Here is a 16,479-nt window from a genome sequence, read left to right on the forward strand (position 1 = left end):
TCTTTCCCTTGCTTGAACATGAATGCTGCAAAGCGTCAATATTTAATGTGCATCATATAAGGAAAAACAAAAAAAACAAAAAAAACAAAACTTTTATACATACAACATTATAAGTCCAGAGTGACGATTATCACTAGTCACCAGTAAGTCTTGATCAATAAAACAGTTTCATGACAAATATGAAATATTACAACAATTCTATTCAAAGTGATGACAACTATCAATGTTCTAATTGACCATTCCCATGAAAAAAATAACAGAAATACCCTGGTTGAATTTTCATATAAACGTCAGTACAGCTTTAAATATTGAGACGCCACAAGGAATAACGTCAATATTGTCACTTTAACGCTACTTTTTTTTAATACAAGTTAACATGATAATTGAATTTGAAGTATATCCCTTACCAATATGTCTATCTTTTATTTTTTATTTTTGTGTTGTTCATATTTTTATATTACTCTATTAAGATCGCTAGTCAATAGTTCATGCCTTGTTTAAAAATCATCGTATTAGTAGAGTCAGAAATAAGTTATAGAAAGTGTTGCGTCAAATTATTTATTTCTCATTGGCAAAGTCAAATAAAGAGCGCCGGTATACCGTGAAGTTGCATAATAAGTGCTAAAAGACAAAAGGATCACAAGGTAGGATTTGTTACAGTGTTTTATCTTATAAAAATTTTAAATTTATGTTTAAACTTTATGCTCTAAAGAGGACATATCCAGACTTAATCTTACATCAAGTAGTGGTGAAGCTAAGTGGAGCGGAGCCGCGCCCCACTAAGATTTTTCTAAAAAAAAAGAAAAACATTTTACCTTTAAAAAATTATAGTTTTCCTACTTTGCTCACACTTAAAATCAACTCTATCGTGGTTGCAGGCATAACATAACGGTAATTGTACACTTGATTCCATAGGTGTGAAGTTTGAATCCCCACCCCCAAATTAAAAAAAAAAATCAACCATGTCAAGTCAGCCTCTATTTGTTTTACTCTTTTTTATTGTAAAATCTCATAGGTCAAAATAAAACAATTTGAAAAAAAAAAAAAAAAAAAAAACAGAGAGATTCGACCCTACTTGAAAAATATTATTTTATATATTTTTCACGTTAATTATTTCTGAAAAAAAAAAAAAAGAGTATACGCCAAGCTAGCTCCGTCACTAGCGTCAATAAAGGGAAAACCCACCTCATTTATCACGTGAGATGAGGCTCGCCCTTTGTGAGAAACCGATCGAGCCCAAATAGTGATGTTCTTAAGGGTTGTTTTTTCTTCTTTAATTAATTAAGTCAATATATTCTTAAAAGGAATAGTCCTATTTTAACTCGTCATTTGAACAAGTTTAATTTAACTGTTCTAAATTAAGATTTTCATCTATCTAAATATTAAAATATTAACAAACAGGGCAAACTTTATTTTCTAATACTCGTGCTTTGATATGATTATGAAATTAATTTATCTTAAATTAGTCATTTCGTCAATTCTAACAGTAGGATTGACGAGATGACTAATTTAAGATAAATTTATAAGCTGAAGACTTGTCCTAAAATATTTAAAAATTATTTACTAGAATAATATTTGACGTTAGAACTCAAATTAACATTTTTTTTTTTTTGAAAAAGATTTCTTATAAGATCGGCACGCTCTTACCTGATATCCTTACAAGGGAACACTGCAGCCTCGGCTCAGCCGTAATTCCAAGCCGCGCCAGATTCGAAGCCGACCCCCACCTCCAAATGGCTTCCTCCGCGAACCCGCAGGCCGCCATCTTATGCGCCAGCCAGTGGAGCTCCGCCATCAGCTTCTCCGCCGAGCCACCAAGCCGTCTCGGCGGGTGCCCGGCCCCCCCCGCCTGCCTGACCCCCACAAACATCCCCAGCCTCGCCTTGGCATACTCCCCAACCACCCAAACCGGCCGCAGTACAAGCCCCCCGAACCGGGAATTTACGGGTCCAGCCGGCCGACCGCCCTCCGCCGCCAAACCAGCCTCCAACGCCCGCTCCTCAAACGCCGCTTCGAGCTGACAAAGAGTCCTCGCGAAAGCCGCCGAAAGAACCGTCCGGTTAACTTTACGCAGAGCAGGAGCGCCATTCTTCTGATTGTCGTCTATAATCTTCTCCACCAACAACCAGACAACCTCGTACTTTCGAGAGCTGACCGGAATCTCGTTGGCGATGGACAGAAGCTGGGAAAGGGCCCGGGCTATGCCGGAATCACCGGCGAAGGACAAACTCGCCGTTCTAATTCTGTCGCCGTCTCCGTCGTCACTAGTGGGAACATAATAAAAGTCGTCCTTCTTCGAGGGCTTATGGAAGGAATCGAGATCGAAATCGAGGGAGGGGAAGAGAGAAGGGAGAGCGCGGAGGACGAAGAGGAAGATGGTGAGGATGAGGGAGCGGCAGTGCTGGAGGAGTTTGTGCTTTTGGGATAAGCTGAGAAGGGAGCTGTCGGCGTACATGAAGGCTGAGGAGACGATGTTTCGGACAAGCAAAGGGGCTATGGTTAGTGCTGGAGAGGCTAATTCCATTGCGCCCATGTCGATATTTTTTTTTTCTTTTTTCTTTTTCGTTTTAAATGTCTTTTATTTTATTTTATTTTTTTTCGATGCTGATTCTGGTATTACTTTGGTATATGTTTCTTTCCTTATTTTTGGTGCTCGTTGCGTGAGAAGATGGGGTTTTAAAGATGTCAAAAAGTAAACGGGGAGGACGAGTGGTCCAGGACAACTTCCTCTTTTTCTATTATATATATATTTTGATTTTTTTTAAAAAAACTTTAATATGTTTGTATGCATGCATAAATGCATGCATGATATGCGATAGATCCCGTTCACTTCGTTGATTCGAGTTTAGAATTCGAGTTTTTCTATAGTAAAAAGCTCTCACAAACAATCACATCTAACTTTTTTGCTACAGTAAAAAGCTCTCACATAAAATCACATCTTAACTCGAATTCTAAACTCGAATCAGCGAAGTGAACGGACAATGTGCCAGATTTTGAGTCCCAAAAAAAAGAAAGCAAGAAAAAAAAAAAAAAGTAGGTGATGATGCCATGATTCGGATCCTGTTTTAAGACAGCAGATATAGATACCTTTTTCACAGCAGTTGTTTTTGAGTTTTTACTTTTATTATTATTAGGTTTTTAAATAAGATTAAGGACAATAATTTATTCAATTGAAACAAATATTATACTCGTAGATCTTACAAGATCAATAAAACAAACGTTTTTATTATTGTTAGGACCAGACATACTATGATTCAGTATTCTTTATGCATAGAACACCTTAATAACACCCTGTTAAAATAAAACAAAAAATGCAGAATAATAAATAACACAGCAAGAAACCACAGGTGCTAACAACACCAAAGAGGAATTCACTATCACCAAATTACAATTCAAGTGATTGGAATTTTAAGAAAACTCTGAATCTACAACAATACCTAACCCAAGATGACTCCTCTTATCTCGCCTTCAGACAACTCGTCTTACTCCGTGTCTTCTACTCGCCTTCGGTACTACATACTCCAAGCACAATGCCCGCATTCAGTCCTCCTGACTCACTCCGAGCTAACGATCAGCCTTTGGCTCCTCATTAGACCTACTATGAATTCTTCACAAGAGTCTGCAGACAACGGCGTTAAAGAACAATAAATAAAGCCTAGGGTACTCGCTCTGGTTTTCTCTCACAATTAAGCTCAAATGAGAAGACTTAAATTTTTCTCTTCGATAGACAATCAAGTTCTCAGCCTAGGTGCTCTATCGAGAATTACACAAGATTCTCCTTAAATAATGAAACTGCTAGATATAAGAAAGATCTAAAATTCTCCCTACTTGATCTAAGTTGAGATCTAATTGCGATCGCTACTTCAATTTGAATTTCAGTTGTTGAAAATCTTCAAAGTTAAATCTTCCCGAAATTTCACTGTCTTATAATTCGTTGTACGAACAACATCTTGAACTTGCACATTGTGTAGACAGACAACTCATTTTCTGATCTTGTCATCTAAACAGAGTACCTAAATCTGTAGTATTAAGACACTCAAAACAGATTGACGTCGTCTGTTAGTTTAAATTCAAACTAGATCCGAATAGAATATGCAAAACCCTGCAAATAACCACCAGAAAACTTAGTCAACATGTAGAATAATCCTAAGATGAATCTAGACTCAATTTAGAACCAGGATTAACTCTACAAAAGCAGACCTAGAGAAAATATCCGAGTAATCTGGTAAGTTTAGGATTTTAATATCTAAAACTTAAATTTAAAATAAAAAACACAATCCACATAAAATCTATGCAGAATTCTCAAAGTAAAAAACCCGAATTCTAGAAGATAAACCAAACATAAGTTAAACTTTTAAATCACAAGTTTATCTGCAAAACAAATCGACTTAATTCGGCAACAATTAATTAAATAATTTTGATACAAGGTTTTTTTTTTTCTTCTTTTTGGTGGAATTTTGATATAAGGTTGCCAACATAATAAACTTAGGAATAAAATTCCTAACCATTATAATAAACAATATGGCTAAATCAATGTTTCTACTATAATATGGAGGATTTTTTCATCCACATTTTAATTGGCATGCACTTAACTCCTCGAAGTAGATAAAATCGAGTTTTAGAAGAAATAAGCCTTCGGCTTCTTCAAGTTGTTGTATGCTTGATGTTAGGCTCTTCATATTGATACAATAATGAATCTAATTTCTTATATCACATACTCAAAAACTACAAATCTAACAAGAGATCACATAAACACACAAAAATAATAGACTGATTAAGCACGTATTACCTCAACCAAATTAAGATCTGATAGGCATAAACTTATTACCACTACAAAATAAGATTAAGTGGATATATAGTTTTATTTTTATTCATTATAAATAGGAAAAATAAAAAAAAAACATACCTCGTGTTTAGTTAGAATACCATTTTTATCCCTCTTATTATTGAAATGCTTAAATCATCTTCTATGATTTTTTAAAATTACACATTCATCCCTTGTACTTTTAAAAAATCCAAAAATAATCTATTATCCTACGTTTGACCAGCTAAAATTTTAAAATATCTAAATTATCCTCGATAATCTGTTAGGAAAAATAACACTCTTCTATTAAGTGAAAATACCACTTTTTGAGTAAAAGAGTAGGTGTTTTGGTTTTTTTTAATAAATATACTGAAACTACAGAGTAGAAAAGAAGAAAATAGGGCATATACCCATACTTACCTCCTGCAAAGTATACATATCGAGACAAGAAAAGAGGAACTGTTGACGGTGAAAATTAGTCAACATGTTAATAACAAATTTTTTGGTGATTTGTGAGTGGATTAAGGATGAGATTCAGGGAAAAAGAAGAATAATAATACCGAAATTTATAGTGGTTCACTCCAATATAGAGCTACATCCACTAAGAGGGTTTTATTATTCTTTTAAGAAATTACAAATTCTAGAGAGAGAGATGTTCTAGAATCTGACCCCTCTCAGGCTATTCTCCCTGTATATATACATGATATTGCCTCTGTCACTTATTAATTATTTAATCAAATCTCGTGATATCTTCACCAAACTCCAAAACAGTAGTCTCTGATCACCGAGATTTCAACCAGCCTGCCTGATTTTCTCCACCGGCTTCGCCACTTACTCTGCATGAATTTAATGCACGTCAAATCTCTGTATAGTTGTCACTTCAATCTGGACGTGGATGGGTTTGTCGCCTTCAGCTCTTTAGAAGCGGTCTTCGCTCATGGCTAATAAAGCATTCGTCTCTATGTTATGGTCTTTCTTTCCTGCAGTCGACCCCTTCAGCGGAGTTACTTAATCGTTAAGGGTCGGCGTCCATAAAGTGCACTCTACTAACTATTCCGTACCTTCCTGACTCAATTATTTTATGCTTTAATTGCGTCACGTGGCGCCCAGCTATTGCCTCATCGGTTTAAGATTTTACCCCACAATAGGAACCACAACGAGTTACTTGCTTCAGTGAAAATGCCAAAAGGGTACTCTTCTAATTTTAAGAACTCGGTATATGCGAATGACTTGAAACTTGTTAGAATAAAGGCATATGGTTGTTGGTTTCAACAACTTTTGTCACTTGTCTTGTGTGGAATTTTTACTAACGAGGTGAGAAATGCATTTCTTAAGTTTGGTTCATTCTTCAACTTCATATTCAACGGTCATTGATCCATTCGTGCTTGATAGACGGCAATTAGTTTTAGTGAAAACCTTGTGCGTGCTTGGGAAGTATTTTTTACATTCTTCGACATAATGATTCATCTAATTGTACACATAATTCGTGACGTCAGGCTATGCAGGCTTATGTACTTGAGATGCATGTACCTCTTTTGAAAGACATGTGACGATTTTTAAGGGTTATTTAAAAAACCAGAATATACCGTGTTAGGATTAGTGCCCTAAAGAATAAATAGAATGGATGTATTTTAAACATTTGAGATCAATAAAAAATAATGCATTTAATTCATTTATTAATGTGTCATATTTACTTTCATGTTGTTAATTGTAACTACAAGAATTTGAATTTTTTATTACCAAAAATTTGGTAACCAAAAGTCCTGTTTTTTATAGTAAAATGTTTTTGTTACCAAAAAATTTTGGTAGTAAAAAGTGCGTAGCAGAAAGTATTAGTTACCAATATTTTGGTAGTAAATAGTTTTTGCTACTAACAATTTTTTTGGTAGCAAAATGTATGATATTTGGAGACCAAAAATTTCGGTAGCAAAAAGTGTGAGATTTAGGACATCGAAATTTTGGTAGCAAAATATATTTAGTAGTAAAAGGTACAAGATTCAGTCACCAAATATTTGGTAACAAAAGGTATTTAGTAGCGAAAACCATAAGATTTAGGGACCAAGTATTTGGTATTAAATTGTATTTGGTAGCAAAATGTATGAGATTTGGTGACCAAATATTTGGTAGCAAAAGGTATTTGGTAGCAAAAAATATGAGATTTAGGGACTCAAATTTTTGGTAGCAAAATGTATTTGGTAACGAAAAGTACAAGATTTAAGTACCAAATATTTAATAGTAAATAACTAATTTGTTGCTACAAAATTTTTTTGGTCACCGAAACTGAGACATATTTATATACTTGTATTTTTTTTTCAAAAAATATATATAAATAAAATACCAAATATTAATTTAAAAATCTCTAAATATTTCAATAGATATTAGAATCCAAACAAAATAACTTAAGCAAACCCAAACACTTTTGCAAATATTGTACTAGTAAAGTCTTAATATTACAAGAATTAAACGATCTACCAAATTGAGGCCGGTGGTGGCGGTGGAGGATGATCTTCTCTTCTTGGGACGGAAGGTCCAGGATGATTTGATGACAGATTTATCTGCTGAAGTAACTTTTGAATAAGCTTCTGTTGTTGATCCCTCTAGTAGTTCACTTAAACAAGCATCGCAAGTCTTGATCATTTGTTCTTGCATTATAAACTTTCAAGTTAGAGTAAAAAAAAAATACAAAATCAAACGAAATGATAAAGTGTTTAGTAATTCTTACATAATCTTTTTGCCACTAAAATATGAATTTGGTAGTAAAATCTTGTTTTCTGCTACCAAAATTTGGTAGCAAAAAATAATGTTTTTTGGTAGCAAAACCTTGATTTTTCGCTACTAAATTTTGGTGGCAGATATTTATATTTTGCTTCCAACACTTGGTAGCAAATGTTATATATTTTGCTACTAAAAATAATTCGGTAGCAAATACGTCGGGCGGGAAAAAATTTTGCTTCCCGCCAACATTTTATTATCAAAACATGTTTGGTAGCAAAAAAATAATATTTCGCTACTAAATTTTGGTGACAGAATCTTATACTTTTGTTACCAAATATTGTTTTGGTAGCAAAAAACTATTGGCGGGAACCAAATTTCATTTCCCGCCATGTTATTTGTTACCAAATTATATTTGGTAGTGGATTGTGTAGTTTTTACTACCATATTTGGTAACTAAAGCCTTGATAATTTCAGCTACTAAAAATCTTATGCTTTTGTTATAAAAAAATTTTTGGTATCAAAAAGTTTAGTCTCTTAAAGTGATTATTCTTGTAATGGTATGTCAAGCAAGCCAAGGCGCCAAGATTATTAGTACTACATCTTGAATCGTTCATATATGAATATGATTGTAAGATAATATTCTAAACGTATAGTTTGCAATGTAATGGGCATGTACTTCTAATTAGGGAGATAGGTTATCTTGGATATTGTAGCAACGACTCCAAGGTAGAGAAATTGATATATACCTAACAATGGATACATATCATGTCTTGGTACTAATTTAGATTGACTAAATCACTTAACTTTGATAAAGATCATTTATATAATGATCTTACTTCTGAAATGCATTCATGACTCCATATTTATAATTTGTGTCTTACTATATACTTAAAGTAAGAATTCTAATGATTCTCATGTCAATATGTTGGAGGGATAATATATTCCATGAGAGTATATTTCATAGATATAAAATCCATAACTCTTTAATAATAACTGATGTTATCTTTTCAAAAGCATTCAGAACTTAGAAAAACATGCGACGCCTCGATCATTTAGTTAGTTGGTACCAAATGGTATTTTATTTATATGTATTTATGAATAGGATTTTTCCCGTGTTGGAATAAAGAAACTTTAAGATAAAATAATCAAAAATATGATATGAAATTTGACCTCAAGTCATAGTCGATTATAGATAATCTTTAAAACATTATATAAAATGGTGGAATATGATGAACAAACTAATTGGGTTTATATATATATATATATATATAGAAACAAGAGTTCAACTTCAAATTTTCAGAGGAGTAACACCAAAATTGATAATGATAAATTAATTAAGGATTAATTTACCTATTATTATTATAGTTTGATTTATATATGTCCATCAAGTCTTTTGTGCTAACTCTTAATTTTTCAGTAAACAATCAGGTTTTGTTTCATATACAATTGGCAAGACAAAAAAATTCACGACCGGGCCGAGTTAGGCATGCGACCAGAGAATTCAGGCCTACTGGGCACAGGGCTCGTCCTTCGGGACTGGTGGGCGCCAACTCTAAGAAATTTTTTAGAAGAATTTATTAATTAATTATTTTTAAAATAATAAATCAAAATTTTTATTTGATAATTATCCTATTAATCAATAATTGGGACCGACTTAAATTATGCATGAACCAAACGGACCACTTGCATCCTCATTTATTTTTAGAGAGATTCTCTAATAAGCCTGAGGTACTGGTAAGCATGATTTTTTTAACGTTAGATATGCGTATTTCTTAACTTTTACGTGATGTAAATTTGATAGACAGAAAACTTGATCTATTGATATATTAGCGTACAGGAAAATGTCTCTTATTCTTAAACTGCCCAAAGTGCGCCTAGAGAGAGAGAATTAATTATTCACCTTTAATAATTATTTTTCACAGCACTTGAATGGTTGAAAGGAGACAATACTGATGTTGAAAAATTGTTGAGTTATGCTCACCCACACAACAGTTTGAGAAACGAGAATAGCATAAAAGATCATTTCGTAGAGGATCTTTTAAATTAAAACAAAGTTCTATTAAAATTGTTGAATCCAATCTTCAAGAGGTATGAATTAATTAGATTGAATTTATTGTTAATAGCAACATAAATTAGTTTCTTGAAAAATAACAGAAATTTTTAAATTTTGTTGCACCACCCAATGATTTTCTTCTTTTTTTTTTTCCAACAGAGCGGAGGGTAGTATAATAAAAAGTTCATATCAAAGAATTTGATTAACATTTTTCCGCCACAAAATCACAAAAAATCTTGTTACTATTATAGCTTCATAAAGGATATTTGAGAACTTGATTATCGCGGATTAGGAATGTCACTTTTTAAGTGCAAGTGGACTAATATTAACTTTGTGAAAATCAATAGTGAAGGCACTCTCAAGGTGGACTTTAGGCAAGTGGGCTACAAAAAATGATTAGTTCATTATGGCATTGTAAACAAAACCTAGATTTATATCAAAACAATCCTAATAATTTGGAAACCTTGCTATTCCTGATTGGGTTTGGTCGAATGATCGGCTTGTGCTTCAAGTTTTTCTTCTCATCCAAACCAAATTTCGAAACATCCTTATTCCTTACCAATTGTTATCTATAACGTATATCAATTTTAATTGCATGGTTTGATCATAAATCTTAAATGGTGCGTAGCTGATCATGAAAAATAAAATAATTAATAAAGAATTTTAGCTACGTACAAAATAAAAAAAGAAATACTCAATAAAAGAGAAATAAAGAAGAAATTTTTTTACCAATCAAGACATTTCATCAGCAAAGATATATATTGCCGACGAATTTTGTTTTTTTTTCCTCCCTGTCAGCAAATCTGATCAAAAACTAGGATCAAAGTCTAGATTGGAGCCACCTATATATACTAAAATCTTATATCTCTTTTGGTCCGCTTCTTATTCTCGCTTAATAGCTTTCTTGAGTTTGAAAACTATGGATTTTTGCTTCATATCTTCAATCTATCTGCAAAAAATGAATGAATTATTTTTCGTTGGAACCACGCATGCAAAAGCATACTAGACGTATAGTCAGTCAGTCCCACATCTTTTTCTATGTCTCGAGCATAGGTTTTTCCGCAATGATTAAACACGTACATCTAAAGTAACTTTAATCACAAATTTTTTTCATTTTTTGTGAAATTTTCTCAAACTGAACACACCCTATCTTGTTTGTTCTTTTTTCTTTTTAAGTTATATTCACCATGCAAAACTCGTTCATGTACTAGTTGGGGCTAGTGGACATGCTGGTTCTGGGACTGGTGTTTGTGCTGGCCTGCCCTACGTACTTTTGCTTTAATTATAAGTTGAAGTGGCCTTTGAAATGTTTGTGTGGTCAAATGGAGTAGAATGTTTATCCATTTAACTTGCCCTATATATAAACTACCCACACAAAAAAAAACTTGCCCCATATATACGCAAGTTAAAAACACAATATTCCGTAAGTGCCTCAAAATGGAGCAACTTTCGACGTTTAAAATATATAGATATTACTATTAAATCTAAGAACCAAAACAGAGAGAATTTGCATGATGAAAATACATAAGAAAATAAGGTTTATGCAAGTACTAGCAAAATAAGTAAAAGACTATTCTACACTTATTAAAGATAAAGAATAACTAATTATATTTAACAATTACCATCTTCAACCACAATTCTCCAATGTGTGGTTGCAAGACCTAGCGGTGAATCAACACTTTGACTCCACCACAAGGTATATGTTTTGATCAAGCCAATGAAAAAATTAAATTGATTCACGACAATAATGATGAGAAGGCAGTAAATCTTGCCGTATTACCATAAAATATATTTGAACATTGGCGCTAAAATATGGCAAGATGACTGTATAATTTAAGAGATATACTAAATTACTAATCAACATTTATATGCAGCTTTACTGTAGCAATTGTATTTGGTATTTGTAATGTTAGAATTAATTTGTAACAGTTGGTCGTTTATTTATAAACAGTACTCTTGTCTGCTTGCTCTGACAAGAGAATGTGCATAGAAATCTTTTTCTCAATTCATTAGTTATTGCATTTTTCAATTATTCCATTTAGTTAAAGTCTTTATATTCTTAGTACAAATCTCTCAAATGCAATTACATATTCTGAATAAAAAAATAAATAAACTACTCTCAAATCCAATCCTATATGCTTAATGTCAGTTTCGACATACTTTTTTTTAAGCTTTTCAACTTACTACTTGATGTCAAATTTAGTACCGAGCAAGATAGTATGTTGACTAGCAAGATTTCTTTATTTTTTTCCTCTCTTCTCTCTCTTTTTCTCTCTCTCATGAGGCGGCTAGGGTTTCGAGTTTGGGATCTCTACTTAGCGCCAAAGTCTTGCACTGCCACTGATTGGTCGCCAGACTTTTGACCCTTGAGACAGTGGTTAAGGTCATGCATGTGGGGTCGGTGGCTAATGGGTGCGGTCCATTGCCGATGGAGGTGTAAATCTAGTGAGGAGCATAAGCTTACTGGTGGATATGTGACGCAAGGGCATCGTTCTAGTTGTTTTTACAATCAGCTTTGTGGTTCTACTCAGATTCGGTTTCTTTGGCTTCCATACAATGGTTGTTGGCTTGTCGTCGTCATCTGTTCCTATATGGCTGAGGCTTTTCATAGGTTTTATAGTCTTTTATTAATTTTAACAAAGGCGTTATTTTCGTCAAGTTTACGTATTGCAATAATGGAGATGGTTTCCCCACATTCTGATTTGTCTATGTGTCCAACCCGTCTGAGTTGGTTCTCGACGGTGTATGTGTTTGTTTACACCTAAATTTGATTTTAGGTCGTGTCGCTACTGTCCCCAGTGTCAGGGGTTTGGTCTTGGTCGACTGGTGTTATCCATCGACTGCAGTGGTTCTTGTTAGCGAGCTTTGGTTGCGCTAGAATTTGTTTGTGCCGAGTGGATCTTTTCCAATTGGGTATCGACACTTGTGTTCACCATTGTACTTCATCAGTCTTCACTGGTAGATCTCTCAAAAAAAAAAAAAAAAAAACTTGTCTCATACGAGAAGTTAAAAATAAAAAATAAAAGAACAATCTTCATACCACAAATAGTAAAGAAAATTAAACGTATCTCTACGTAGTATTTTGGAATAGTCATTAAAATGTGAAAATTAGATTTTTGTTATGGATTCTTAAATATAAATAATTTATAATTTAAAAATATAATAAGTGGGGTGTGGAGAGAGAAAAAAAAAACCCTATATCATTACTTTCCCTTTTGTAATGAATTTATCTAATTATGTAATTCAGTGCATTGTCCTTTTTTGTCATTTTAATAAGCAATTTTTAAATTAAAGGGGGTGTGGACTGTAGGAATAAAAAATGTGTGTGTATAAAACCACCATATTTTAATATAGTGATAGAAAATATCACAGATATGGCACTTTAGAGTCAAATCGACATGGCCCTCATTACTGGTCCCAAAAAAAATATAAAAAAAAAATGAAAGACTATTATAGTGGTAATTATTTCCATATATTGTTGTGATATAATTAGGCCATGATAATTACCCCATTATTTTGGAAGTGGGCATGCATGTTTTACAAAGGTATGTCATATATGGCCGCCCGTACTTAAAAGGATCGCCACATGGATGGAGGAAGGAAAGAATGAAATACTATTAATTAATACATTGGTATAATTTGATGAATCCTTTTCCAGAAAAATAAAAAATAAAAAATACATTGGTAATTTGAATTCTATACATAATAATTCTATACATAATAAAATACAATTAATCAATTTCTCACACATTCTTTTGATAATGAGCCGTGACTGAAATAAACAAAAAAATAGAATCTATATCAGTACTTGAGCCTATCATAGTTTGGACAACAATGTGTCTTAAAAACATGAGATGTGGGGAATGGTGTCTTAAAAATATGAGATGTAATAAAAAAAATATTATTATTTATCTAATAAAAGATAAATTTTACTATTTTATGTGCATGTATTTAATATACTTTATAAATATCATTAAAAATTCCATAGATTATTTATATACATTAAATATTGTATATGTATAAGTGTTATATATTAGAGGATAATATTTAAGAATAATAAACAGAATAAGTCTATAATGAAGTTAATTAAAGTTCAGAATCTTTAGTTAAAACATTATTAATACATGTCATTTCCCTTAAGAATGAAACGAGTTTATTCGCATTGTTGGTATGAAGGGATATTAAATGAGTGTATTTTATATAATAAGGTTATGTAGGACAAGATAAAATAGGAATTTCTAATAATTTTCTCTAAGAAAAGAAATTTTAATTGAGTCTACCGATTGTCATATATAGAATGAAAAATTTAGAATTATAGAATTTTAAACTAAATCACTCAAAATAATTAATTGAGATTTAATTGGATATTAAATAATGTGCTTATTTAGTAGGTAATTTTGGAACACACATATGGTGGAATCGCATGATGTGCACGCCCAATAGTTAGAGAATCTCTCTGAAATTTAGTTGCTTGCTCTATAAGTTATGCAGTTCACTTGTTAGACAAATTATCTAATTTCAATTCAAATCAGTTTAAACTTTTAACTTTGAATGAAATTTGAATTGGACAACGAGATAAAAGGTAAATTTTTTCTCCTCTTACTGGATAAGGTGGCACCAATTACAAGGAGAAATCCATGTGGTTGCCGAATTCTAAACTGCATAAGAGAGAGAAAATTGTTGAATTTATCTTGATTTTAAATGAGATTTAAAATAAAAAATTAATCACCAATTTTCTGAAGTCTTATCTTAAAGATAAAGTAGAGTTCTATTGGGACTTTGATAGCTTCTCTAAAAATAGGTGGTGTAAAAAATTAGATAACACAATTTTGCCCTATTTTCTCCTATAGTGGCCTTATATTTAGAGAGAGAAAGGGATAAGAGTTCTTCTGAAAATTTATATCCAGCTACGTGCATGTGTTTATGGTGGTGGGAGACTAGTGAGTTGAGTGATATTCTCATTTTGATTTCAGGTTGTGCCCACACACACTGTTTTTATAGAGTCCAAGAGTAGATGAGGAAGATTCTTAGTGATCTGAGAATCGGAGCACTTGCATTGTTCGCAATCAAAAACTTAAATTATCATTCTAATCTACTGCTAAGTATATTCCTAAATTAATTAGATTAAATTATTCATGTATAAATTTATATAATCTATTATGTTCACAAGAGTTTTATAAAATTTTTTATTTATACTCGATTCATATTGTCACGCTTTCCTATCTGAAATTGTTTTGAAAACTAACAATTTAGTGGGGGCAATATCTCCTCACTATTTTTAATATCTCCTTATGTGTAGTGAGAAAAAGCCTAGAAGGCTCCTTAGTGGGGATGGTCAGTTAGGAATCCATGGGGGCTTGGCACCGCAGGTGATGATAGGATCTTTAGGACCCATTCAGTTCGCTGATTTAAATTTTTAATTCAAGTTGTGATGTGATTTTATGTGATAACTTTTTATTATAGTAAAAAAGTTAGATGTAATTAAAGGTGATTGTTTCTGAATGCTTTTTATTGTAACAAAACTCAAATTCTAAATTCGAATCGGTAAAATAAACGGGGCCTTAATCTTGTGCTCTCTCGCTCTTATCAATGAAACAAGTAGCCCATTTACAAATCGTGTTTCCTTTATCTTGCTCGATTGTTGCCCTGTTTGTTGCTATGTGCTTATTTGCTTGTTATGTGCTTGGTCGCCTTGATTTGTTGCTGCTTATCGAATTGTTACCGCGTCCACGTGTCATTGTCATTAACTGTTGCGTGCTTTGTGATAGCAACGTGTCTTACAACCTGGGTTTGTTGCTCATCAGTTTTCATAAAACGTCGTAAAATGAAATTTTTTGAAGCACATAGAGTTTAGTGCCCCTTGTTTAAGCGGAGCTTTTTTTTTAAGACAATTTTCAATTGAATTGTTGTAAAATAAGGGTCATTAAAGAACTTTTGTAAAAGTCATAAGGAAATTAATTGGGGCTTTGAAAAGGATTACAAAACTCAAATGTTTATCACTGCTCAGTTTATATCTAAGGACAATAAATTGTTTCTTGAATGCCATTACAAATTCTCAAACAACATACAAGAATATAGGGAAAAAAAAAAAAAAAAAAAAAAAAAAAAAAAAAAAAAAAACGAAACCCTAAATTTTTATGCAAACTACTTCCACTACTGGCAAAATGGTAAACCACTATTTCCAAAATGAAAATTATATGAAACCAACTACTTCACAAAATGGTAACCTGTCTGCATTTAGGAATTGACTTTGACTAACAAACAAACAGAACAATAAACAAATATTGATGAATAGTTATCAAAACACATTCTTTATGCTAAGATTTTATCCAAAAATCTAAAAGAAAATACAAGTGAAAGAAAGCAATAAAGATAACACAATACATTGCAGCCAAAAATGTGAGCAAAAAATGTGGGGCCAAATTTACACAAACCGCTATTAAAACAAATCAGTTTACCAATCAAGTACATATATATATATATATTACATACACATATCATTTACAGCATAATAGAGACCCTAGCAATCATAGGTACCATGGTTTACAACTAGAAAGAAAATAAAGAAGGGCTAGTGATAGCGTATCATCTTGTATTTATAGAGCAATCTTGTAAAAGTAAAGACTTACAAAGATTTTTCTAGCAAATGCAAATCCTGCTAGATGAATCTTGTAATTTATAGAGGTTAAATTGATCCAAATTGAAATTCATGTTTGGCAAACGATGTGAACAAAAAATGCGGGGAAGTATTAAAAAAGACACATATATAGAAAATTGGGTCCATCAAGATTTTCACAAAAGTAAAATAGCTAATAACAATATAATCCTTTTCACAACAGATTCTATCCATAAAACAACAAATTTTAAATTAAACAGATATCGTTTTAGACAAAAATAACATTTAACA

At 32.4% G+C, this 16,479-nt stretch overlaps 1 protein-coding gene across 1 annotated transcript; it reads right to left on the reverse strand.

Annotated features, from left to right (window-relative positions):
* Positions 1-5: 5 nt before the first annotated feature.
* On the reverse strand, positions 6-2,659 carry LOC21400195 (the record flags this gene model as incomplete). The annotated part of the gene is made up of 2 exons (XM_010095843.2): positions 1,648-2,659; positions 6-25 (listed from the first exon to the last, which is right to left on the reverse strand). Coding segments are annotated over exons 1-2 (906 nt in total), but the record flags the coding sequence as incomplete, so codon positions are not given.
* Positions 2,660-16,479: the final 13,820 nt, after the last annotated feature.

The sequence above is a fragment of the Morus notabilis genome, unplaced genomic scaffold (assembly GCF_000414095.1).
Source record: "Morus notabilis unplaced genomic scaffold, ASM41409v2 Scaffold1219, whole genome shotgun sequence".
Taxonomy (NCBI): domain Eukaryota; kingdom Viridiplantae; phylum Streptophyta; class Magnoliopsida; order Rosales; family Moraceae; genus Morus; species Morus notabilis.